The sequence below is a fragment of the Syngnathus scovelli genome, chromosome 9 (assembly GCF_024217435.2).
Source record: "Syngnathus scovelli strain Florida chromosome 9, RoL_Ssco_1.2, whole genome shotgun sequence".
Lineage (NCBI taxonomy): Eukaryota > Metazoa > Chordata > Actinopteri > Syngnathiformes > Syngnathidae > Syngnathus > Syngnathus scovelli.
In genome coordinates, this window is record NC_090855.1 from 478,901 (window position 1) to 506,449 (window position 27,549).

The 27,549-nt window shown below is 46.4% G+C and overlaps 2 protein-coding genes across 6 annotated transcripts in view; one reads left to right on the forward strand and one right to left on the reverse strand.

The window, feature by feature from the left end:
- Window positions 1–27,549, forward strand: part of LOC125974985 (endoribonuclease ZC3H12A) — a 142,110-nt gene that overhangs the window by 33,822 nt on the left and 80,739 nt on the right. The window lies entirely within an intron of this gene.
- grik3 (glutamate ionotropic receptor kainate type subunit 3) overlaps window positions 4,774–27,549 on the reverse strand; it is a 47,223-nt gene continuing 24,447 nt past the window's right edge. For both annotated transcript variants that reach the window (XM_049729965.2, XM_049729964.2), the window contains exons 6-16: window positions 26,016–26,186; window positions 25,216–25,359; window positions 21,470–21,577; window positions 20,098–20,211; window positions 18,236–18,439; window positions 15,244–15,467; window positions 12,788–12,906; window positions 9,895–10,112; window positions 8,772–8,997; window positions 8,262–8,512; window positions 4,774–7,709 (exon numbers count right to left, since the gene is read on the reverse strand). In XM_049729965.2, coding sequence (XP_049585922.1) covers window positions 7,344–7,709; window positions 8,262–8,512; window positions 8,772–8,997; window positions 9,895–10,112; window positions 12,788–12,906; window positions 15,244–15,467; window positions 18,236–18,439; window positions 20,098–20,211; window positions 21,470–21,577; window positions 25,216–25,359; window positions 26,016–26,186 — 2,145 coding nt within the window. In that variant the 3' untranslated portion in view covers window positions 4,774–7,343. The remainder of the gene's footprint in view (window positions 7,710–8,261; window positions 8,513–8,771; window positions 8,998–9,894; window positions 10,113–12,787; window positions 12,907–15,243; window positions 15,468–18,235; window positions 18,440–20,097; window positions 20,212–21,469; window positions 21,578–25,215; window positions 25,360–26,015; window positions 26,187–27,549) is intronic.

The window sequence follows — 27,549 nt, forward strand, 5'->3', positions numbered from 1 at the left end:
CACGGCGTTTCCGCAAATGCCCCCCCGGAGGCTTTTGTAGCCTTCTTAATTTGACATCCTGGCTCATGGAAGACGCAGCGGGCTCCGTGGGGATTTTTGGCCACTACGGCGTCGGAGGCTCTCCGTCCCTCCCCCTTGGCTAATGAGGCTCTGATCACATTTGGAACATCCTCATCTGGCAGGTCAACAAGCGTGTAAGAACCAGTGTTCTCATTAGGCCGCAGAACATTGATTCAAATTAAAAGGCGCAACCGAGAGTACAGTGAGGCCAGGCCGGAGGACCCTGTCAATATTTAACGCGCCGATGCTCGCGTTTACTCGGAGAGACGTCGAGTTGCTTCTCTCGCCCTTTCGAGTTCATAGATGGCTAGCGCGTCGTCCGTCGTACGTAGTAGCAAATTCGACGCGTCTGACGCTTCGATGGCATTTTGCGGCATCTTTGGGCCTTTCCCATCTGTTTTCCCGTCCTGGTGGAAGTCTAAATCCCCCTTCTTCAAAGTTTGCTAGCCTCATCGATTTTAACGACGGAGGGTCGGAACAACAGAGCCGAGTGTCTTTCAACCGTCGTAGCCCGAGCGCGTGGCAGAGGTGACGGTTGCTTTTCTCCGCCGTCATCTACTGATTGCCATCAGCCGGCATCAAGCGGCGGATATCGGGCCTATTATCTCAGGTTTAGCACGGCCTCTTAATCACGGCAGCCGTACAAACCCATTAGTCTCTGTCACTTTTTCCTCCACGGCTCAAGAAGCAAGATTGCAATCGGATCCGAGAATATTTTTAGGGGCCCCGTCTCTTCAAGTTCCCGCTTCAAAAAAAGAGAAAAAAAAGCCTTTGTGCTGTGACTCCGCCCACCCTCCGCCTCGGTTGGTTGATGTACTATTTTTCGATTCCACGTCTATTTCCGACGCTCACTGCGAGCTGCCGTATTCGAATGAAATTCTTCAATATTTTTTCACGACCACACCTACGGCCAATTTGGAGTGGTCCGCCACGTGTTTTTTGGAACGTGGAAGGTAACGGCGGTGCACGCGGATGTGTTGAATATTTTTTATTTATGTCAGCGCGCAGACTATTTTTCCCTTATGGAAAAATCAATGGGTCTTGAGTTATCAAATCCAACGTGTCTCAGGAAGAAATTGCCAAAGGGGAGACGGAGCTGCTGCAAAATCGATCTTGAGATATTGCCTTATTTAACGGCGCGCCATAAATAGCGGCAATATGATGTTAACTATTGGCAAAGTAACAGCGAGGACGAGGAGAGGGCACGCTGCTTGTTCCATTGGCTTCAGTCTCATCTGGCACAATGCCTCAACTTGGAAGTTCTTACAAAAACACTTACCATCCAAATATTGTATGGTAAACTCGTAAGCCGGGTCACTCACCGCTTGACGTTCGCATTTTTACTCACTATTGACAATATTGGGGCCAGCACATGAACTCTGTCAATATTAGTACTGTTTTTTAAATCAATGTATGAAAAATGTTTTTTCATTTTATATACTATGTATGTGCACACATATACGTATCTCTAGTTTTCGTAGCGGAAAAAAGATTCAGCGGCGAGTTCAATTTGCAACGAGGACCAAATTTTGCGATGACGTGGCCACGCTTCAGCAACATCTGCTCGACCCGCTCCCGGAAGCCCTTTGGAGCGGGCGCCTCGCTTCCCGACCTCCCGATAATCCTTTCGCCAGCTTTCCGCATGCTCGCTGCGTGTCAGCCATCTTGGCTGGGCTACAAAGAAAAAAGCGGCTTATCACAAGTTTCTTTCACATTGTCACCCGCTTCGGCGTTCAAGGAGAAAGCTAAAGTCGCGACTTAAAAGTAGCGGGGATGAAAGAGACGATGGAAACGTGGTGATGTGGATGTTTATACTCAAAATCTAAAAGAAGAAGAAGAAGAAGAAACATTATTTTATGTTGACTGTTTTGTAGCTACTGTTGACAATGGGTGACTTCTTTTTACCCTTGTATGATGGTAAACAATCTAAAAATGCGACGTATTAGAATGGCTGACGGAGCAATCCATGTCCAGTATTTCATTTGGAAATATAATTGCCTCATGTTAATAATGTTTATTGTTGTGCTTGTAAAAACAACTGCATCTCACTGAGAATATTTTGATAATAATATTTTAGCGACGTGAATTAGAGATGCAAATTTACAGCCTGCGGTCTGAACGTTGAAAACAAATGAAAAGACCTCTCCTAGGGAGATAGTTCATGAAAGCGAAACATTATCATCATCGTCGCCATCAGAGAATTTATTGCACTACCGCGGTTTTATCAGCGCTACTAAAGCCGTCAGCGTCGCAACTGATTGGTGGAGTTGATTTAACAACTTAATGTCGTCACAAACCTTTGACTTAAGTCAATGCTTGGTTTCGAATTAACGTTCAAACATTAACGTGTTGGTTTTCGGGCCGGAGCTGGAGTCGCGCTCTGCCTAAGCAACACACAATTCCACACAGAATTTTTTGCATTTTTTTAGTATTTTTTTTTTTGGGTCAGTCAGTTTGAAAAAGTGACAGTGTTTCCCTAACGAGCGCGCAGCCGCAGCAGTTTGCACCATTAACGCACAATAGCATCATTATTTTCCGGTCAGGGGCGAAGCCACCGGTAGACCGCGGCTCAACAGATGAGCTCTCTTTCTCGCGGCGGCGCTCGGCGGTTATTGATGACCTCATTAGAATGCAGCCCGCGGCCCCGGGCGGCGGCTCTGCCTTTTGAACGACTTCCTCGTACGCGACGACCAAAAAAGCGCCAAAGTACCGGTCGAGTGCCAAGCGACGCTTCCTAACGGTCAAGCAAATGCGACTTTTTGATTTCCTCCACGTTCCACAAAGAGGCTTTCCCACGAGGAGCGGCTCAAACAAGCCAGGAAGCTGGAAGGCTTTTCAAGACGAACACTCTTGACCGTATATCACTCCCCCCACCCGCATCAACGTGATAAGCGTTGGCACCAGGCCACGACTCCATCCTTTGGGTTCAGAGATTTTTCCACCAAGGTCAATGAGAGCTTCCTTTTTAGGGGATGAAAAGCACTCCGGATTTCACTCGGTCATCAGAAAACCACTTAAGCGTGGCCCTTTGCCACGGCCAGACTCTTAACAAAAGTGGGCAGAAAAATTGGCCGTTTTGAGTTGGCGCTGGCTGATGTCGGAGTTACGGACAGTGACGCTTGCGTTGATTTGACGGCTTGAGAGGAAACACGGTAGCGTCAACGGGCGTCGGTGGATTGTCGGACGGATCGTGCTGCTGCGGGATTCGTCCGCCCCTCCCCCCCGGCGTCGACATCCCCTTCCCCTCCTGCAATGGGTCTCTGAGCTGCTTGAAGCTAAAGGCGTGTCTGGTTCAATGGTTGAGCTAAAGCCACGCACGACGCTGCTTACTTTTTCACCTGCGTGAGATCCATGTTGATTCCTTGGCATGCCTTTGAGCCAGGATTGTCCAGTGTCAGATCGCGGTAGCGTTTGTTCGGAAAAGGTCAGCAATGTCGGATGGTGCGCACGGCAAATTCGGGGCTCGCGATGCATTCGGAGGATGATGCCTTGGACGGCGGGCTACGTCACAAATTTTGCTCGGCGGTCGCTAGTTTTCCATCCGTCACTATTGCAGCCTTTAGTACTGATTTGCTTTGTTCTGAACAGGGGTGGACATTTTTTTCCCCAGCAACATATCCCATTTTCCGACGTTGCCTTTTATAAAAGGCAGACTATGCAGCCAAACATGTGAGCTGTCTCTTTCGCTTCAGTCGAAGCAGGGAAGGCATCCATCCATCCATCCATCCATCCATCCATCCATCCATCCATCCATCCATCCATCCATCCATCCATCCATCCATCCATCCATCCATCCATCCATCCATCCATCTATCCATTCTACCCCCGGCAACCCTCAGGTGGGGCTAGTGAAGCACAACCTTCAGGCTCCGCCACGTCACCCACAAGCGAGCCGCGCAGCAGAACATCAGCGCCCGACGGCCCCGTCAAGGTCATCCAAACGAGTAGGACAATAATGAGCTGTTCAGCCGAGCGAGGCCGACATGCTCCAACGTGGTGCTGTAGCTCCAAAAAAACAACAACACACCAGCCTGTTCCATCTGAGATCATTGTGTGCAAAGTAGCTCATGGTCAAATATTTTTCTGGTTCTCCCACCGCCGCTCGACTCATTTGCTATTCCTGCGTCGACCCCTCGTGCTCTTTTTATGCACTCCCGCCGGCCCGGCTCTGTCCGAGGGGATTAATTGATAGTGAAGAGATAATAAATCATTGCTCATTATGCGCCTGCTGCTGCTCCTTAACACTACAGCGCACAGCTGGGGATTTTCCTGCCTTTCATAATGTGATTTTTGTCGGCCCCCCCTTCCCCGTCTTAAATACCAGCAGCAAGGTTAATCCTTCCTCATAACAAGCGATTGGGCATCATTCATCCATGGCAATATTTTTTTTGGTGTGGTTAATCGGGATTATGTTCAGAAATTCCCTTTCCCATGCAGACTTCTTTTTTTTTTTTTTTTTACTAGATATAATTCAGGATTATTATTTTTAGATTTTTTTTTTAGCTCCTGTGGGTTGTAACAAAATTCTGCAGCGGCCCAGCTTGTTGCCATGGCATCTTCGGCAACCGGGTCGTAGAGAAGCGCACAATGTTTTTATTTTGGCTGATTACCAGGCAAAGTCGTAACAACCTCACGAAGGCAACAGTCGAACTCATCGCTATGGCAACTCACGGTCGTCTCTAATCACGCCACATAAAAATGTCCACAAAAATATACAGTTCATTTTTATTTATTTTTTATTTAAAACTTTATATAACCCATACAGCAAACTGTACAATTGAATAATTCACAGTGTGTTAAAAAGAAAATATTTCAATAAGTTTATTTTGATACTATGTAGCTGAAAGTCCCGCTGTTTTACTCGCATGTCAAATGGTCTAATCTTCTCATAACACATTACACTAACTAGTAAATCCTTGTTCCTGTTCTTTTGTATTTATTGTATTTGTACAAAACGTTACAAAAACTATATTCATAGAAATTCTCAATGTCCACAAAGAAAACCCTGGTTGGCACCAACATATTTTTTTTCTTCTTCTTTTCCGAACAAATGTTAGAAGCATCACAACTCCAAAAAAACAAAGGCATTGTGACTTTTCTCCCCAGAACCCAAAAAAAACCAACCCAGGTAGCATTAAAATTTCCTTCACGCCATATAGTTTAGTTTGGGATGACGTTATTGACACTCATTCAAAAAAACAGCAATGCAAATCAAATAAATTAGTGAATTACCTCCGCCAAGCAATCTTTTGTCCATGTATTATTCTTTTATTTTTTGGGGATTTTACTTTTCCAAGTGTAAAATTTGTAGTGGGCTCGATTAAAAATAAAGAAAAGGTATACTTTTGAAACTGCAAAATGTTGCTATGTTAAAGTCAAATGATTCGATTATAATTGTAAAAGGATGGCTACATTTTTGTGGTTTCATGTTCAGACATGCTGTGATTTCAACAAAGTATGGGAATTCTTTTCAGCCATTTTTTTTAAAGTAATATGCCGAACTGATGAAAAAAATACGTTCCTTGGTGGAGGTAATGTCTACAATCACCTGCGTGATATTCCATAATATCAAACCATACACAGGTTGCTCAGGGAAATAAACTCCTCTCCCACCAGGAAGCTCCGTGTTTTCACCTCACGTATTTTTCCTTGTGGAAATACATCAAGGACTCGGACCCAACCGATGAATGGGCCTGGCCCACTAAATTGCCTGATACTGGCTCTTTTAAAATGAATGAATTTCAACACAAGAAATACAGTCATCCACCCCCCCACCCCAAAATCATCCAAAATGTTTTTGATTTTTCTCTTCTCTGATATTTAAACAAATACTAAAGACAAAGTATTGTAAAACAGTCAAATGTTCTTCCTGTAATTCATTCTTTATTATCATGACGACCCAAAGGTAGCCTACGCTAGTTTATTGTATTTTTTTGTTTTCGATGAATCGGCTGATGATCAGGTAGCCTGCATTATTTTCTTTTTGATGAATCGGCTGATTAATCGGTTATCAGGAATTTATTCTGCCAGAATAAGATTTTTCAGCCTTCAAAGAAAATCCCTATCGGTGTAAAAAAAGAACAATTTCCCCATGTGGCTGAAGGCAAAGCATAATATACCTACTGCATTTCCTTGATTATGAGTCCGAGCGAGCTCTCGATTTGAAATAAATAGCATCTATGACACGTCGACTGTGAGTTCCTTGATCACAATTATAAAGTTTAGCAAAATACATTTGTCTCCCGCTCATCTTATCTACACACTCTACTTTGCAGAAGGGATCCAAACAATGATACAACGGGTCTCTAAGTCGACCAGTGCTAAGGTTTACACACTCATAAGATAGATTTTTAAAATGTTTGTCTTTTTATACGGATGTATTTGGCGAACCTCACAGAGGTTCTCTGGCGTGTCACTTGTCGAACGCGCGCACAATAGGTCCACTCGAACACGCCGTTGGATGAGATGGCTGGAAACAGTAGACGGACGGACGGACGGACGGACGGACGGGCTTGTCTGCTACTGCTTTTCATTGGCTTGTTTGCCTCAATGTTTTTTCAATGACTATTTCCCGTCATTGCGAAATAACTTTGGCGCCTTCTGATTTACGAACAAAGTCGCGTGGCGTTGCTACCCTAGCAATGAAACTCTCTGATAAATCAATATTCCATTTGCTCTGTTTTTCCATCCGTCATAAGCTGCAGGTTCCCCATCATCCATTTGCATTAAGCTCCAGATTACACGCTCGTCGTCTTTTGAAAGGTCACATCTTTGGCAAGGAATTTTTTGTGGTTTTCTTTTTTTCTCTCCCCATACGTATGAGCAGTCCACTGGTGCACAAAGTCGCGTGAGGCCTAAAAGAGGGAAACCCCGAAACGACACCGTGACAAAGGCGGCTGGCTCTACCCCGCAACGCTGATTTAATTGCTTGCGTGGAATGTGGTGGTGAAATTACAGAACCTCCGAATGGGTCTTTTTTTTTAACTGCGGGCATTGGAGGGGTTGGTCTTTCCATCCCGTGGTTCGTAAGCTTCAAACTCAAATGAGCGCACAGTCTCTTAGAGGTACATAACGTTACGACAGCCACAATTGATAGTCCAACTGGTATTTATTGCCTTCTGTCTTGTTTTCAGTCCAGTCTGTCAGTTGATTTGTTGCGTGTTTACTTGTGTCTTTATGTTGCGCGCGCAAGCGGACCGATGACTTGTTCTCCGAGGAACGGGAAGAAAAGATTCTTTCTTCAGGATGATGTCTCTTATTTGACCGTGAGAGAGACGATGTTGTCATACCTGCGTGGCGGACGCCGCCATTTTGAGTTGCCCGTGTTTGGTCAGCGTCCCCACGTCGCTGTGGTTCATGGTGAACCGGAGGATCCCGTCGATGCCGTTGTCTCTGGTTTCGGGCAGCGCCCCTGACACGTTGCTCAGGAGGCTCTTGCCCTGCGGTGAGCGCAGGCTCACGGAAAGACGGGGGTCATCCCAGCGCTGCAGCTCAGGTTGTCCTTTCCGGGGAGACGGCGGTCGTTGTAGACGTGCATGTTGATCACCGCATCGGTCTTCGCCGCGGCCGGCGGCTGCGCCTTGTGTTTCACCCGCCTCTCGCAGGTGAACGACAGTCTGATCTCGTCCACCATGGCGCTGCACAAAGACCTCTGGGCGAAAAGGGAGGAAGAGCGCGAGGGGGGCATGGGCGCAGGGGGGGAGGGACAGGCGGGTAGAGGCCTTAGCTTTAATTTGTTCTGACAGCACCGAGTGTCCGCATTCAAATGTCACGTTTGCGTCGTGCGGAGCGCCGGCCGTCTCGACACCATGCGTGTTTTAGCCAACAAGTACGTAGCACGCGGGCGGCTAATGCGTAGAAAAAGTGCAGCGATTGCGTCAAGCCACACCACGAGTCATGAGCAGCTTGACTTAGCTTAAAACTCCAATGGGCGTCTTAGAACGGGAAAGGGGTCATCTGCGGCATCCGGTAATAGATGAATTCTCTTTGCTCTAATTTGCATTCATGCCTATTAAAACAAGTCAATATTGTGGCCAAGCTGGAATTAGATTAGCCCGGGGCATGCAAATCCTTTTATATCACGTTTGAAATAAACGGCGCGACGAGCGTGCTGCTTTTAGCGACAGGATGGCCAAAGTATGGCTTTTTCCTAATGAACTGGCCGAGGTTTCTTTCCGGGCGGCCTTGACAGGGACACATACCTGCTCCCGCTCCGCCGTCTTCCTCAGTTTGTAGACAAACTCTGCGATGGCCACAAAAACCGACAGCACCAGGCCCGACGCCAGCACGATAAATAAGCCGCCCAGGTTTTGTATCCCCATGGGGCCCGTCTCTCGACGCTCGTCGTCCAAGCAGCTGTTGCCGCGCCACCACTTCTCTTTCAGCATGTGTAGGCGACCGTCCTCCATGATGTTGAGGATGGCGATGGAGATTTTGTCCCTGTACGGCGAGCCTGCGAGCGACAAGGCACGAGGCCGCTTTGACTGGCTTTGCATGGATTGCCAGCTGGATTGCACGATAATGAGCTCTGCGGTAGCTACAAAAGGGTCTTCCGGTGCTAAGGAACTGTCCGTCATCCTGGGTTTATGTCGACGACTAATTGACTCTGAAAAACATTTCTTTTCAGCCTTGGTTTGCGCTATAATTGAAAGCAAGGCTTTTGGGTGCTCCGAACTAGGACGTGCACGTAGATGGTCGTTGGCATGTCTTACCGAGTGGCGTTCCGATTCCGTAGCCTTTGCTGTCGATAAGGCCCCCCACCTGCGTCAGGTTGCAGTTGTGCCTGGTGACGTAATCGATGGTGGTGGACTCCATAATAAGGGCATAATCGGACTTGAGCACCTGCTGGATGCCGTCCTCGATGGACTTGACCAGAGATGTGCTCGGCTTGCTGCTCATAAAGGCCCACATTTTCTCAAAAGTGGAAACTTTAGATTTCTGGCAGGGGAGGAAAGCATGTGACTGCTCGTAAATACGTCCTATTGAAAATTAAAACAAAGCATGAAAGACAAGCTAACAATGCTAAAGTCAAAAATGAAACAAAATTTCTAACCCCAAAATTCAAAGTCAAACCAAATTGAGATGAAATTGAAAATGAAACGAATCTAGAGATTTTACAAACAACCCTGCCTTGCCTGAAGCCTGCGATTGTATTGAGTATTTTCTGACCGGCGTCTTAAAGCAAGCCAGCCAGCCAGCCAGCCAGCCAGCCAGCCACCAATGAACACGATTCTACTGGCTTTGTGACGGGATTTTAGAGGACGTTGCACTGAAGCAGCACGCACGTTTCTCCTCATAAGTGCTACTCGAGCAGGAATAAGCAGCCACTCCATTAGTCTCGCGTCCTGCCAGGCTGCCCTCCTGTAGTATTTCATGCCGTTTTATACCAGGGTCACATTTATGCCGTGTCTAATCCTGGATAATTGCCGTCTTAACGAGCGAGAGCCGTTTCAAATTGCCAGAGATGGGCGGCAAGGAGCCCTCCTGTTTGCTTAAAACCACAATGTTGATATTTGGACAGAACTGTGACAGTTTGGCCAGCGATGCCAAGTGGCAGCCGAGGCGCAAAGTTTAATGAGTTTTTAATCGGACGTGTCGGTTCGAGACGTTACAAAGACAAACTTGGCGTTGAGCGAGCGAGTAATGTGACTGGCGCTCGTCCCTGAAAGCTCCAAGAAGGCTTGGCCGTGTAGATCTTACTACATCTTTTAGCTTTCAAAACCACCTCCGTCCTAGGCCCCAGGAAAAATCGGTGAGGATTTTCAACAGCTACGTCTAAAGCAAAGCTCTCAACAATAAAATGAAGTCAGACAAAAGTATAGGCCGGGAGTATACCTTGAAGAAAGTCATCGTGGCGCCGTCACGAACCACGCCGTATTCGATTTTGGTCTGCTTGGCGATGTCGTCGGCCGATTCCACCGGCGAGTCCATCCGCTCCACGATGAGGAACGCCGCCAGGTTGGCCGTGTAGGACGAAATGATGATGAGCGTGAAGAACCACCAGATGCCGCCGATGATCCGGGTCGACAGGGCCTTGGGCATCAGCTCGGAGCCTGCGCGCAAGCCAGACGCCGTTGGAGCCTTTTAATCTCGAAAAAGATTCTTCCGACCAAGGACGACGGTTGCCTCGGTGGTGCTATCGGTAATGAGCCAGTAGAAATGAATGCGTGGCGTTCTGGGCGAAATGAATGTGAGGGAAATGTTTAGCAGGACAAGCGGGTCAAGGTTGTAAAATTGCATCCGCTCCGGAGATTTACGCAAGAAATAAAAGCGTTTATATAGTTCCTGGGGATCTTTTCGAATGAAACGGAAGTCATAAATGAGCTACTCTACCTATGACTCCATACTAGGGGCTTTCTAACCGCTTGCAATTATTTGGTGAATTTTAACCCGGCCAAAATCACATCTAATACACTAATAAGGACGAGAATATCAAACAAAATAACCGACCGTATCCAAGTCCTTTCATATTCTCCGGCCGAGACCATGTCATTTTATTTTAGAGCGATCTGTAAAAACAGCAATTAGATACGGCCTCCAATCCAGGCATTTATTCAGGTACTTGAGTTGTATTCAAAGACCGCAGGACTGTACGTAGTAAATTATTCCGATGCTCTGGAAAGCCCCGCATCTCCTCCGCCGAGCAATTCAACTTTGCCAATGGCCCACTGACTGATGCTAAAGTTACTTTATATCTCATCTCTGACAACCTTTAAAATACCCTTGCGGTGCGTGTACACTGTGTTACTTTCCTGAGAAGATTTATGACAGCAATTCTGAAGAGTAACAAGCCCTCGCAGCGGCAGCGGCAGCGGCAGGGAGGAGGCTGAGATGGAGAATGAAGGGGATGGGCAGAGTGCTCCCGCTCTTTAACCTCTTCCACCAAATTTGATTGCATTCGTCCTTTGTGGCTTGACGGCGGCTCGATGTGGTTACAAACAAGGGAGGAACGGTGCCATCGCTTAATTGAGTGTGACTGCGGGCGGGGAAGGAGGGCCGAGCGGGCGGGCGGGCGGGCGGTCGGACGTTCGAGCGAGCGCCGCGCTTTTGCGCAGTTGTGCTGAAAACTGCTAGAAGCGACGGAATTAAATTCCATGCCGTAAAAAAGCTGCTGTCAGCACTTATACGATCTGCGCAGAGGCGCATTGGAACTCTGGAATAAATGGCCAAAGTAGATCAGTCATGTGGTGGCAGAGTTGTCAATGTGTTTGTTCTTACAAAGGAAATTGTTGCGCTTTCAAAAACAAGGTAGAATACCCAAAGCCTGAATGATGTTTTTGCTCAAAGGAAAAATTCTGGGGTTCACTTAGTAACTGTTGACCGTAGCTAAATTTGTGACGGAGAAAAACAAGCAAACGTGAAAAGCTTGGCTAATACTGTACCGGAGGCGCTTTGCTAGCATAAATGTCCGGGATTAGTTGAAGAAATCGCAGGAGTTGTCTTGGAAAAGATTTCCACCTTAGCTAAATGGTTACGTCGAATTTAGAAACTAGGGTGGCGTGGCTTCTTAAAAACGGTTAGGAAGTGTTGGCGTTCACGTTAGCAAGCGTAGCAAGCTAATCTTGCAGTTAACCAAAGTATAACGATGGAAACGTAGCTTTTTAGTGCAGTCCGTCTTTGTTGTTTCTGCTCTTGTACTTTTGTGAATCTTAATTCCTTAATTTCAAACAATTTATCTTAACTAACGAGCCATACAAGCATCATTTGGAACTTAGAGTCAAGGTAGCAGGAAATGATCACACATGTTTGTTGTCAAGCGCCGACCACATTTCCAGCGCTTTGTGGCATTTGCACATTGTCGTCGTCTTCTGTGTTCTTTGTGTTGTCTTTGACACCTCACTCCCACAGACAAGCTGCTAGTTTCTTTCTTTTTTTTTTTAACTTCTCCTTCCACTTAATCACAGTCATTTGCATTTTAAACGCGTCAAGGAAATGGCTTCCGTTTCAGCTGTTGTCACTGACGTTGGCAGACGAAGAAGCTTGTTTATCAGACTTCAACAAACTCCATCTCGCTTTTGTAACCGGACCTTTTAATGTGCGTGAGGATAATTTCGGGTGGCAGAAGAAATCAACTAAGCTCATGTTGATTTTGCTCACTTTTGCTTTGCTACCACGTCAATCGGTAAGTTTGTTTATTTAATTAAAAAAAGGCGAAGACCGTACTCTGCGTTCTTCGTATCGAGAACCGGCCTCGGACTATACGTCAACTGCCAAATATAAGTACAAGTGAGACATACGGCATAGATTTTGCAGCGGGTCACTCTAAGTGCAATTAAGCCTCTCCGAATCCATCACACCGGCCGGCACGGCCGACAGTCGGCATTTGTCAAACGTGTCCCTCGGCGGCCCCTTTTTTCTCAGCCCAGGTACCCCGAAGACGCTCCTTCAGGGTCAGAGACGGGGAAATGAATGCCGCAACACTATCTTGCCTGGGCTGACGCTGCCTGACAAGCTTCCCGCTTTCTTCAGTTTTTTTCTTTTGTTTTTTTGAAACAGCAGGTGGGTGACATGAACCCCGCTATGTCATGTAAGACGGAGCAGCGCGCCGTTCGTTCCTGACGGGTGAACATCTCGCTGAAAAACAATCGCAGAAGGGGCGAGGGAGTACAAAAAAAAGAAACTCCAGCGGCTTGTCAGTTAAAGAGGCAGGAAAGCGAAAGCTAGTCGAGTGAAGACTGAGGGTGGCGCGATGGGATTGGTTTTGACAGCGCAGGGCGCGACGCCGTACCTTGTTGCATCAAGGAGCCCACTCCGAACCAGAAGCTGTTCAACAACGTGAAGTTGTTCTCCACCACGTCTGATCCCGGGTTGCAGGGGTGGGCGTCGTACCATTCGTACGGGCTGAACCTGAAGTTGAAAAAGCAGAGGTTTTTTTTCTCTCTAAATATTCCCAGTCCCGAAGAAAGCGCAAGTTTTTTTTGACATCGTCTTCCTCGGTTCTGTTCTGAGACATTGTGAGCGGTTTTGTAGTTCAGTCATGTGGAATTGAACACAACAGTAGCAAATCTATTGCGACAGGAACTCTGTCAAAGTCGGCAGCTGCAGCTGCATTTGGAAACTCGCTGAATATCATTTCAGGAAAGCGCAGGACCAATTTTGGAATCATTTACGACTTGGAGTCGAGCTAAGTTGCTAATTTTACGACTTGCGACTTGACTCGTCAATCGAATGGCACCAAAGATCAAAACATTGTTTGATTGTTTTGATGAAATCCGAAAATGACAATAGCAACATATGGTTGTATTATTTATTATTATTATTAAGTCATAGTTCTCGTATTAGATTGTTTCCAACGTAAGACTCGACGTTTTGTCACTGCAATGCAATTGAAATTTTGTTCTAGTTTTTGACAAGGACATCAAATGTCACATTTGAAGACGAAATTGACACATAAAGAAAGCGTGCCTCTCGCAGTGCGCCTCCATTTACACGTCATTCTCCGCGGCCGCTGCCGCTGCTGCTGCTGCTGCTGCTGAGATAAAACAACCCAAATGCGACGCTTTTTTTTTTTTTTTTTTACCATCTTGAAAGTTATGTGGATAAAGATAAAGAATTGCTTGACATCTCCTGACAATGTAGCAAATGCCCTCTTTGTCCTTTGGATAAATAATAACTCATAATGCTTGGAGGGATGAAGGCGAACACGGAAAAGCTCAAGTCGATCACGTCAGTTGTCATTTGAAGAGCTGGAGCTGAGTGAAAAAGTGTATCATCCGCATCATCCAGTGGCCTGGCGTCCTTCTAATGACACGCTCTGCAGTGCGACGTGTCGCTTCATCGCACCGATGGTCATTTAACCAACTTGCGAAAACCTTAAAAGTACACAAACAACCTTTTCAGTCGCATTGAAAATGCTCATTGCTAAGTTTGCTTGGTGAAAAGTGCAGCAAAGAAAAGAGAACAAAGGAAAATCAATTTTGTGGCACTTCTAAAAAAGTACTTTGAAAATTGTGCACCAGCAGAATGTTATTTTTCTCCTTTTAATGGCGCCAAATAGCATCTCTACCGCTCGCTAAATTAGAGGCGATTCAACAAAGTCTACGCCTTGTTGTTGCTGCCGCCGTTGAGTTACTTCAAAAGATAAAGACTTGACTTTTTCCGTCCATCTGAGGCGAGGGAGAAAAACAATGATGCCATCCCTGCTGCATCCGTTCGGCCTTTGCACCAAATTAAAAAGAAGAACTCATCAAAAATTGAGTAGTGCTCATTAATGGTCTGTCTCGCTCTCTCTCCCTTCCTTCCTTCCTTCCATCCATCCTAAATATTCTCTTGGAAAATGCGCTGTCGTCGTCGTCATGGTTACGACAACAACAAAGAAAGAAATGACCGCTTGGCGCATTGTTGGCTCTTTTGTCTCTTTCCACAAAAGACTTTAGCGAGTCGAACTGCTCCTACCATGATGCAGATGCTAATCTCTCCTCAGCCAAAGATCCGTTTTATGTTGTCTTCCATCCTCTGAATCCCCCTCGGATTTAATAAGTCGTGTAAGCTTGCCGCTAAAGTGCACTCGTAGCCTCTTATTTACTCCCACGATGCACATTGACAACCTTTTAGCTATCCGGGCCAGCCACCTGATATCACAATTTGCGATTATTTCTTTTCCTTCCCCGCCGTCCCGAGCGACCGGCCGGCCGGCCTGTTGGTCGGCCCCCGCCGCGATTCCCGACAAAAAGAGCGTCTGAGGACCGCAGCTGTTTGCACTCGAGCATCCACGTCACCCGAGTGTCTCTTTGCATGAAAAGCAGCAGGAACCCTTTCCTTGTGATATTCGGCTCAAGTTGATCATTTGCAAGAAAAAAAACATAAAAAATCTGACGATGGCTATGAATAGTCGGCATTGAGATCACTTCATCATCAGGTGGTGTTTTTAATCATCCAGCTTGAGTTTATAAGCTTTTTTCCTTCCCTGCAAGCCGCAAATTCTAAGGATCCTTTCCGAGCCTTTTTTCCCTCCCTCCGACCGACCGACCGACCACCGCTGGGCCGTGCTCGCCTAACCGCCTCCGGCGCTTTACCGCACGCCGCAGCTAGCGCAGCGTGCGAGGCCGGTCGACGTGCTCGATTTCACAGCCTGCGGTGATAACAGACCGGATGGCTTTGTCTGCTGGCCCAAGACCTCATGGAGATCTTTTGAATTGCTGAGAGGATGGAAAGAGAGGTTACGGCGCTTTTTTCCCCACTTGCCTGGCTATGACAAATAGCACGCAGCTAACGCCCAGATAAGCTAGCAGGATGTAGATCCAAATGTCGGGCGTCATGGGGTTGAGGAAGGAGAAGAAGCCGTTGTTGGTGGCGTTGGGCTTGCGGTACAGGATGCTGATGCCCATGCTCATGAAGGGCTTGGTGAAGTCCACCACCTTTTCTCGCATGTACGTGATGGTGAGGGGAGCCACCGCCAAGTCGGCCCTCTGGAACACAAAACAACATTACGCTTCTCTTGGGATGGAATTTCAATCATTTGTGTCATTTTGATGTTTTGTATGTATTCACTACAAAAAGCACCTGACCTTCAAAAACCTTGTGCTATTTTTTGTTTTGAATGGGTGTGCTCTGTCCTGCGGCCTACTTGCAGCGGTGGCCATCGCCATGGCGACACACTGGCATCCGAGGAGGTCGAAAGGTGGCAGTGCGTTCCCGCTGCGCTTCTGCTGTCTCTCTTAAACTATTCGCATTTGTACACGGCGTACGGCTCCATCTGCCAAAAAAGCAGTTTCGACCCGACCGGACCGACGACCGGGCAGATTCCAGACGTCCCGGCGGGGACGGACAAATACGTCCGCCGCGTGCACGTCCTCGCTTCAACGCGGCACGAGCCAAATAACCTGATGCCGTCCCGCCGCGTGCCACATGGCTTGGCATTATCTCAGATTGCAGATGGCCATCTTAGCCGTGTTGTCCCCGTGGAGCACCCCCCACCCTCACCACCTTCCCCCATCGATTCATGCATTTTTAATCCGCCCGCCGCCTGCATAGTTAACATTGAATTCGTGTGACGAGCCAGTCTTCACGGCCTCCGAATGGCACCGCGTGACATTTGTTTCTACATGACGACGAGGCCAGGCGCCGCACGGGGCTAATGACGGAGTGTAATGAGTGTCAGAGCGGAGGCGCGGCAGCCATTTACTGAAGGGCGGCCCGGGCTTGGCCGGACACTCATGTTTGCCAGTACGGCGCTTGAACCCGCCGCCCTCCCTCCGGCTGCGGGTCAGCCCGCCTCGCCGCCGCCTCCGATGAGGATCAAACTGACACATCCAAAGGCTCGCGGCAACGACGTGACCTCGTGAGCAAAACATTCCAAAAAATGTCTTGCGATGGTGCTTTTACAACAAATCCTTGACCTCCAAAGTCAAACGTCTTCTGGTAGCGCAATTTGTTGTCCAGGATTTTACGTTTATTGAATCAAGCTAATTACCTCTTAGGGTAAAGAGTGTTAAAATGTCACGTAAAAATGCTGCCTTTACATCTAATAAAAAGTGGAGATCCTGCTGAAACGTCACTCACTCACTCGGGGTGTCTTCTCGGACGGACTATGATTAATGACCGTGGCAGCGACAAGCTAACGCGCTAAGCACGCTATTAACTTTTGCAAGGCGGTGTGATTAAAGTCAGCGGCGATTGGGACAGGGTCACGTTTAAGCAGACCCGCTGCATGGTTTAGCATCTTCCAAACAACGCCCTCTGCCCCCCTCCCGTTGGGCAAGAATTTGCCGCGCCATGCCAATTGAAGGCCTGAACGCTCGTAAACGCGCCTTGCGTGTCTCGCTGTCATCTCTGCGTCTTTGTTGGTCAAATGTCGATCAGCTCAAGTTACGAATGAAGATTTAGCAACCGACCGGTACGTGAAATAAAACAAAATAAAATAAAAAAAGTTTGCTCCCTTCAAAAGCTGTCAGTCAGTGGAACAAGGCCGTGTAATTTTGAAAGGGATTTATGAGCATGCGGCGGCGCGCATTGCGACAGGAAGGATGAAGGATCTCCGCACAGCAGCTGCAGTTTATCTGCATTAACTTGCCCCATTGTATCTTCTATCTACCGCAGTGATTATTTGATTTAAGCGGAGGCAGCCATCACCTGCAAACCGTTCAGTCGTGTATCTTATCGAGCTTACATTACAGCAAGGGGATTCAAGTTAATGGAGAGTCGAGTACGGACGTTTGCCCGGAAATTTCTCCAGACCGTTGAAGGCAAAGACAAAAAGTGAGATAACCATAGAACTGGAAATTGAACTTGATGCAATGTAAAGAAGAGCTCCTCCCGCTGCAGTTCTATGTAGAATCGAAAGATACAGTAGATTGCCTTTGACAAAAACTACTTGTATAAATGAATAAAAAAGATGACATTTTTAGAAAATAAATAAATAAAAGATTCAATTAAATAAAAGCTTCCACTGCAGTTATATATACATATATATATATATAATATATAAGCGGCAATAGATGACCCTCAACAGGAATTACTTGTATAAATAAATAAAAAAAAAATAAATACAAATCTAATTAGATCAATTAAAGCTTCCACTGGAGTTATATATATAATGTAGAGACGATCGATGGCCTTCAACAGAAGTTACTTGGAGATTCAAATTGCGCTTGTAAGTCGTCACACTTGTCCCTCAAATCATTTGTCCCCGCTGAAATGAATGGAAATACTGTTTCAGCCGCCTAATCAAATGTAGCGTGCCTTTAGTGAGAAGAATCACTCGCTCTAAAATGTCCTTCTTCATATAAACAATGCAATTTGAGAGGAAATAAAGAATCAAATGGCTTGAGTTTTTCTATTATTAAAAGCAATTTACCCCCACCTTCAAAAAGAAAGAAACGACCGCTCAAAAACAAAGAGCATGTGTGCTGTTAAATGACGGGGGTCACACGACTTCATTCCTCGCCAGCGTTTACAGCCTTTTCATCATCCATTTGTCCCCCCTCAAGGTTATTGTTATCAACATGGGAGTGGAGGGGGGGGGAGTGCTGCAGTGGTAGCCCACCTTTCCTCAAACCTTTCAGCCATTGACACAATTGGCCGCCGCACTAAATGCCATTTAAGCTATTACAAGTTTTCAGCTGAGCGCAGCGCTGAGCCGGCGCAACATTGACGACGCTTAGGAAATGCCAGCAAAGAATTGCCAAAAGAATCAAAAAAGAAGACAATCTCTGTGAGACCTGGATGCGTTACTCACATGCTCAATGAGTTCCCGGATCATGCCGTTCCACTGGCCCTTGTCGTCCTGGGAGCCGTACTTCCCGTCGGCGACCAATCGGATCTCGTACACAAAGCCCAGCACGGTGGCGAGCTCCTTAAGCAAGTCGACGCAGTAGCCTTCGAAGCGGTCGTTCCCGACCAACGCCTTGTCAGACTTCTTAAGCATGACGTATGGCTCCTCCTGCACATCAGAGGAGGGAAAAAAGCCGCGGAGATTGGTGCGCTTGCCCTTTACAATTCAGTTCAGCACATTGGCCTAATTGAGGCAAAAGGATCCCAGCGCCACTCGCTGTTGCGTTTAACAGGTAGCGACAGCCGAATCCACTCGGGTTATTAGAATATGGAAAAAGGGCAGAGGCCTTTTTAATGCTGATGGATTAGCCAAAGAAGGTACCGCTAATGGGAATAAAAGTCCTTGAAATTGCAAAGAGACGCCCGGTGTGCACCACTCGGGGCTATTCGAATACAACTGAGGTCACAACTGTACGGCTGGTTCGTTTTATGCGCAGGTAGCTAGCTAACAGTCTTTGCTCGTCTATCGTAATATCCTGCCGGGCCGCTCGTACTTTGGGCGAGGAACAAAATGCAGCGACTAAAGATAACAGTGAGAGAGTGACACCTCGCGTGTTTAAATGAAACCCGCTGCGTTGTCCAGATAGCTTCATGCTAACACAAATTGAAAATGCCATTGACAAGGCAGAAGGAGCAGCATACTTAATTGGATTGCCGCATCAAATTGATTTATTCTAGTAAATGTTACAGATTGCTATATTTACTCATTGAACATTTTGCCTTTTGTTGTTAACTATCAAAAGGCACAGCAGCTTGCGCACTGCAATTAGGGCCTCGCTGGAACATTTGAATTCTTGATGACCATGCATTTAAAGAACGGGTGACAACGCTTTTGGCCATAAACTTTGCTCAAGCTGTCCAATTAAGTTGATCAAAAAAGTTTTTGCATGTTGAGGGAAGTCATTACCATCTGTTTCCAAGCCTTCCAGTTCTTGTTATTCCCCCACGGTTTGGACGCCAATCAAAGACGCCGCCGCCTCGGCGGGCCGAGAGGAGGGAGGCGGGCCCGTGCGGAGACATTACAGGCAATGGAGTGCAAACAATTAATGTAAGGGGAGAAAACGCATTAAGTCGCTTAATCTCTTCGACAAAGTTATCGCTATAAAGCTGTCAGACGTCTCGTTCACGCATCGGCGCCGCCGCTTCGCAGCGATGTCATTATGCAAAGATGGCGAGATTGATATTAAAGTCGGAGATTTTCCCTCCCTAAATTGAAAGTAGATTGTTTTATAACCTTGAACTAATGACTTGTTGGAAGTATTGAAAATGCACTTTTTTAGGGTGTGTGTGTGTGTGTGGGGGGGGGGGGGTCAAATCCACGAGCTTCACGATACACCAAGTTCAGCTTCATCACAAACAAGTTGGCAGCTACGAGGTGCTAATTCCATGGCGCCTTGACTTTCTAATTACAGCTTTCGGGCGATGCCTGACGATAGTAATTAGGAGACGCTTCTGAAAAAGGGTCACTGGGGACATCTGTGTCCGCAACTCTATTTGGGCCTGAATATTTCGTTTTGTGTAGCAAATGAATGAAGGTGCACCGTCGAGGCGAGGGAAAGACCTTCGTGTTCTTTTCCCGTAAGGACATATTATGGATTTTAAATAGAGTTCATGGAGACCCACAAGGTCTCTCCGTCTTCCACGGCGGTCAAACAAACGAGAAGTGATTTTGAAGTCAGTTCAGTGACGTCTGTATCGACTTCACTCGGCGGACAAAACACGGGTGTCGAAAAGACTCTAAAATGAAAGGTTTCTCTCGGGACTTACGAGGATGGTGGTGACGACGAGCGAGCGGTTGGCCAGCGAATCTGTGATGTTCATCCCTTTTCGCTTGGGCACTTCTGTGATGTTGAGACCTCCGGACACGCTCCACTTGCCGACCTGTGAGAACGAAAGCGTGAGGCGACATTAGCGAGATGGAGTCCTTCTTCCCTTTAAAAGCGGTGACTATATTTGACAGAAATGAAACGATACATAAACGGCGACTCATCCTTTTCAGTTGGGTGCAAATCAGCGGTAATGAATCACTTCACGGCGCCTATTATATATATTAAAGTGTGAAACTATGGTCTTCCAACCAGTAGAGAGCGAGCGGAATTGCAAATAGCTTCATGGAAATGATTTCTAATTGTGCCCGATTCCAATTAAGCATGATTAGCAACAAGACTTCTAGTATTCTTCAGCAACATTTATCTCGCACCCTCCATTCCGGCAAATCCGGTCCTGAATGAAAATGACGAGGCTAAGAACCTGATCGTAATTCCGGCGCCGGCTCAAACTCGGGCTAATATTCAATTACAAGGGATTAGCCGAGAAAGTCCACACCCTAACAGGCTAAAGCCGATTCCGCGGCATGTGTAAGACGGAAGGGGAATCGGAAAACACGCTGGCGCAGATGCTAATGCGCCATCAAGCGACGATGGGACGTGCTTTTATTCCGATGACCTCACGCGAGACAAGAATCGTCTTCTTCGTCTTCTTCTTCCTGGTGTCGTCGTCGTCCTCCAACAGAAGGGTTACAAGATGAAAAGCTTCCGCTATTATATCGTCTTGAGCCTTTAGGGACTACTTGAGCGAGTCATAATGGGACTTATCCCTATTTGATATATTCATAATGTATAAAGCCCTTCGAGTCGGGAGAGGCTGTTACAGTCCGGAGGGTGCTTTTGAAGACGTCGACCGTATTAGCAGCCTTTTACTTCAACACACACACGCACACACACCACATTTTCGTCTTCCATTTATTTTGTGTTTCTACAGCCCATTAGCACCAAACTGCATTTTGGGCATCACCTCAAATTATCATTAAGAGAGACAGCGATTAACAGCCTAACGTGCGCCCCCATCCAATTTGCTTTATGATCCACTCGCGTTTCTAGGCATCGCCAATTAGCTTCCTTGTTAGGGAGGTGAGTTACGCTCGTCGTCGGATTGGAATTTTTTTTGTTGCGCGCCAAGAGGGAAAACTGTTTTTGTTGATAGTTTGTGAAAAAAATGCAAACAGAAGCCTCGTTCGTCTTGGTGTACAATGCTAGTGACGTGCTATGCTGTGAAGGAGCAAAGTGGCCGAATTGCGACGTAAATAGCGAAGTGAGAGTTGGAAGTTAGAAAAACATCAGTGACCTGCGCCGCTTCTTACCTTTTCCAGTCCGTCCTCCTTCAGACTTACGATGTCCAAGTCAAAATCTGTCCGCAATCCGGTAGTCTTGTTGAACGAGAGTCTCCCTGTCAGTCCATCCCAGTGGGACTGAAAAATAACATGGATGCCATTTTTTCTTTGGTTTCATGTAAATATCCCCAAAAGCATCTCATCTAGGTTAGGGTTAGATCAAATTTTAGGATAGGAAATTTGCCTTTCAAATCAGGTTTAGGATTGTAAATGAAATCAATCATGAATCCTAATAATTAAAATACAATAATTGCATTTCGCATTAGGCTGATTACCTTGGGGCAGGCTTTCAGATTCTATTTATTAGCATATAGCAAGAAGCATAGCACACAACTATATATATATATACAAATCTGCCAATTCATTTCACAGCTTCTGATTTGTATTCCTCGTTGCAATACGCAAAACCTCATGAGATCTTATGACATTATTGTTTACACATAATAAATTGCTAACACTAACAACCTTGTACTAATATTCCCCATTTTAGAGCTGTAATTACAAACAAAACATGCAATTAGCACATGGCGTGTTTCTGTTTGTCACCCACGCCAGCCACACTAGCTAAAAACCAAAAAAATGCGTGCAACCGTGGAAACCATTCGGTCTGCATTTCCGCCTTTTTGTAATTACGATTCACATCCGAAGTCGCTAACACCAGAGGACCGCTGAGTTAATTAACGAGCGTCTTTTGCTTGATTCCCCTTGACGAGGGAAAATGCATAACTGGCCTGTGTTCCCATTTCCCTGATAAGATGTGAGCGCAAGCTGTTTGTTACACCGACCGAGCGACCGAGCGAGCGAGCGACCGACCGACCGCACTCCTGCAGATGTTGCATTTGAATACTTATCAGCCCGTGATTATCTACCCGTTTTTCGCGACGTTCTAATTTAGTCATAGTAAAAAAACAGATGTACGGTGAAGATAGATGTCACTTGCGACGTAAACGCCCGCGATGTGTCCTGTCCAAAGGGCCCATTCGACCTTGACAACATGTCTGACTGTCTGTCTCTCTTTGTCGTGAGCGTAAATCAGACGAGAGTAAGTGTTTTTACAAGCCGGCCGGCCGGCCGGCCGGCACTGTTGTCCTCAAACGGGAGCTCGGCGTAAGGACAACAATGTAATAATATTTCATTGGCTTTCGTCTTGATCACCAGAGACCCGTCACGATAGCTTCCTATTAGAGGACAGTAAAAAAAAAAAAAAAATGTTGGCAGTGTCATTCGAAGGACAGACTGAAGGGGATTTCAAAAATATCCAAATGAGGACAGAAGACAGAGTCCTTCGACAGGGTTATTAAAATAACAATACAAATACAAAAGCCAATTCCATCTTCTATATATTATATACATCAAAGCTTTGAGTAGCTTGTGATTGCATTGATGCGGTATATCCAATCAATCTGTTCACATTCACACCTTTTTAAATCCACATCTGATTCCAATCCGAAGCTATCCAATTCCATTTCTGTTTTGTTAGCATGCCCATTTTTGTGGATGTGGGATGAAGTCAGAGTACCCAGAGAAAATTCATGGCTAGCTGGGATTGAAACAGGACTGACAACTGTGAGGCAGCTGTGTTATTACTCACTCGTCCACCGCGCTGCCATCGACACGTAGTATCAGATTCTTATCCAATTTCAAAAGAGGCCAGATTCCATTCTGGGGAAATTCAATGCGCTTTTTTTTTTTTTTTTTTTAACTTAGGTTGCCTTGACCCATATCAGAATCATATCGCTTGAACCGTGCAGTGGAAATCTACAAGTGCAATGACATAAAGTAGAAAGCAGAATAAAACCCCTCCTCTTGTACACTTTTTTTTTCTTCAGATGACTCACTGCCAAAGTGTAAAACATGCACCGACACACAGAGGAAAAAAATGAGCATCATCTTTTCAATTACCGAGAAACTAAAATGTCACTCGGTAGGCTGATCCAAAGTCGACACCTTTATTTAGCTGTTTTTGGATCCACACCAAAGTGTATCTATCGCATTCCTCCTTGCAACCTTCTTGGAAAAGCGTTGTTTTTGTAAACAAATGATAATATAACCTCTTCTGGCAGTTTCGGTATTAACAGCATCGCCGCTATATATCTTTTTTTACTGTAACAACAAATCCCACTCTGTTTACCAAGCCTCTGTGATCTCGAGGAGCGAATCACAACAAGCGAATCGCCCACTGTGATCGTCGCAATGTGCAGGCTGTCTCCGCAGATTGATCAAGCGAGGCCGCTTCAGCAGAAGGTGAGATGAGAGAAGATAAAAAAAAACATGATGAGACTCCATTGCGGCTCGCGAAATTGTCACTTCGTTCCTGGTCTTTGTGCAACAAACTGTAAATACAATCGTGTTTGTTCCAAACAGCGCCAGACAGGCCTGAACTCAACTAAGGCTTCTATTCCTTCTCAGGATGTGAGAAACCTTTAAAAAAAAAAAATCTCCAACTTCATTGGGATTTAAAATGAAGTGCATAGGGAATTCCTCGTGCTAAAATGGAAGATGATTCTCTCTGAGGTATGCTAATGAGAAGCTCAGAGGAGAAGGAAGGGAGTGGTTGAGTGATTCTGACTCCTCATTTGCCCACATTTATACTCTGGCTAAGTCTGGGTCTTATTTCGAAGAGTTACATCATAGCCGGCAGGGGAGCGGGTGCCGCTATCGTACCGTGACCTCGAGCTAAACCTCAATCATGCGTCTGGAATGCAACGGGAGAGAGGCACGTTTGACAACACCACGCCTGAAGGACAAGATAAAGCCAGACTGATTTCAAGCACTTTGCCATTCAGGCTTTTCTCTCAGCGTCTGACAAACACAATTCTGATAAGCATCCAACCATCTATTTTCGACACCACTTATCCTCGTCAAGATTGTTTGCGAGCTGAAGCCTCGGCCAGCTGACTTGCGGCGGAATGCGAGCGGCGGGCTGGTTGCTAGGGCGCGTTCGGAGACGGGCAACCGTTCAAATCGCCGTTGCGCTGGACATCAACTTGCACGACGAACTCTGAACCGCTAGACGGTCAGTGAAAACATTTGGATAGCAGTCAAAGCAGTCAAGATGCTAGCATGCTAATGTCATTTTTAAAAACCTATCTTCAAATGACTTGGCTCTCCGGCGCCTCTGATACGCGTACTTCTAGCACACAGTCGCTAAATCTCCTCCAAAGTCTCTCGGATACCAAATCAAAGTCAATTCAAGTCGCATGTTTCGAACCCACCTCTGCAAAACGCGATGCTGCCGAACACAAGCTAGCTTAAAAAAGGTGCAGCGCTCGCATTAAATGTAATTGTATTTTAATCAAGTCGTTCAGCCTTGTGCTAAAAATGGTCCGTGGCAGTAGAAAAGGATGGAAGTCGGTCAACGTTTACTTGCAGCACGACATCTGGTTAACAATATCAAGGTAGAAATATTAGCGCCCGGCCTCTTCAGGTTTTTATTTGGTCTACACCAACACGCTCTCACGTTTGATCAACTTGAGGCAAGTTTCACAAATTGTCCTTTCAAAAGGTTGCAACATTCAGGCGATCAAATAATAACGTCTGAGGGGAATTTTACACAGCAGACAACAACAAGGCTTTAATGTGTCCATCAAGGCTCTTTGTTTGCGGGCGTGATTGATTCGCTGGGTAAACACGCGAGTCCACTCCACTCCATTCCACTCCACTCCTCCCTCGCCGCTGGGCTGTAATATCAACAGCAAACGGATGAGACGCTTTACCTCTTTGATGAAACTCATAAAGCGACCGCCGAAGCGCCACGGCTTGTGGCGGTGGCATTGCAGCGAGTTGACGGTCATCTGCGGAGCGTTTTGGAAGGAGACGGACACGATGTGGACGGCGTCGTAGGTCAGAGCCGCGTCTGTCTGGAATCATGGGGTGAACATTGGTTCAGCTGGCGCCGGACCAAAAAGCAGTCACATACCGCCGTTGGGAACATTGAAAAAAAATCAAGTTTGGAATGGTTGCGATTAATCATCTCTGACTCGGCAATTTCAAAATGGTAAAAGTATACAACGTTAGATAAGGCAAATGAGCGCAGTGTGTTTCTCTGATGATAACAGTGTGTCTAATAAAATAAAATGCCCCAAATTTGATTTTATTTGCCGTCTGCAGGGTTAGAAAAAAAAAAAAAAAAAAACGAAAAAGAAAGAATAATTCTTTCTCGGGAAGGTGAGCGATGATACGGTCAGGCTATATTCAGCATTTTAATTACAGATAAAACGGATAATAGCGCTACAGTGCTTTTCACCAAGCGCGCAATTTTGCTTTTGCTTTGCTTTGCTTTGCTTTGCTTTGCTTTGCTTTGCTTTGCTTTGCTTTGCTTTGCTTTGCTTTGCTTTGCTTTGCTTTGCTTTGCTTTGCTTTGCTTTGCTTTGCTTTGCTTTGCTTTGCTTTGCTTTGCTTTGCTGTCATCTTCCCTCGCACGACTTACATTTGATTTGAAATGACAAGAGCGGCGATCGTATTTTTTACAACTGCTCCTGAAGTCAAAGACTTTTGCGGACGTGTTAAAACATACCGTCATGATCCCCTCCAGGAGGCCCGAGTCCGGTTTGGGCACCATCTGCCTTTCTGTCGACCACTTGTCCACAATGGACGAGACCAGGGGGTTGTCCACGTTGAGGATGCGGAACCCGGTCATGTTGACGCCGCAAAAGCGATAGGGTTCCAAATCAATGGCCATCAGATCCTTTTTCAAAAACACGGGGAAAAAGAGAAACGTTGAGTCTCGTGCTCGCCGTCTGCCTTTCATCTGGCGTCTTTTTTTCCCCTCCTCGCATGAAAAACAAAACGACGGAGCTTCTGATTAGAGAGAGGCTATATTAAGATCAAAATAAAGCCAAAGGAGGGAAAAACAACTCCCGGGACGTACGTGCCAGTGGATTGTAAAAAAAATAGTTCTCCACAGTTTGGTCAAATAAGTAGAAAAACGTAACCTTTACCAGCTGGCGCGTTAAAAAGCGGCTAACAAATGTTGGATCCTTGTCGTATCATTAATAATTCATTACTCTCGTTCCCTTGGCAGGCAAACGCAATTCAATTTAAGCCGCTGTAATTTCCGAAGAAGCCATTGCGGGCCAAGCGCAAAGTCACATGTCGACACGTGTCGGCGGCGTAATGGGCCTCCGGGCTCGGAAAAAGACATTAGGATCAACATAGATATTTCATTAGCACCCTGCGGGGTTAGTGCCAGGCTGGCGAGAGCGACACTTGCTCCAAAAAATAAATGCCAGCAGCCCTTGAATTATTTCTCCGCTTCTCTCCATCTCCCGGCGTCGCAGCACGGCTCCGGCTTTTTATGAGCAGCGATCAAAGTATATCACTATTGTTCCGCGTGACATTCCGAAATGCTCCGCAAAGTGGATCGGGTCGCTCTCCGAGCTTTTCAAGCTAAGAATACAAACTAAGTGGGACAGAAATGTTGGCAGATGTACAATAGGTTTCTGGTGACATCCTGCTTTCTATTAGAACCTTTTTTCAGGGGCTGTCACAAAAGCGTCTTGTTCCAATTATAAGTTCACATTGGCAGCCGCCGCCGCCGCCGCGCCTTTTAAACAGCGACGTATGTCGTCCTACAACTCCGCAGCTACGTGCAAAATCAGGAATGAGCGAATAGAATCAAAGTCATGTAAACTACCTTCTTGTCGTTTGGCGGCGCACGTCCAAACAATCGTATTCGCCGAGCACGAAAGATGACACGCATCCGGGACGGGCTTGCGTGTCATGCGGCGTTATCGTTACGGTCAGTGTGTTGTGTGTAAGCGAAAAAGCCAGTAAGAGAGGGCAACAGCTTTTCTAACATGCTGCTATCTAGTCAGTCCCAGTCAACATGATTCTCAGCAACATGGCTTCCCGCCGGTCTTCGGGAGAGGTGGCAGCGGACGGACGCCACGGGCATGAAAGTGACGTTTGATGGGAAATTGACGCTTGTGCTAGTTGAATGTTCGAGCTCCACGCCAATGTCGTTTGTCCGTTGTTTGACGGCGGAGCTTGTTGCCGTAGGCGTACTTGCATCGAGACAAATTTGAATAAGTGGCAATTAAAGATAAAAA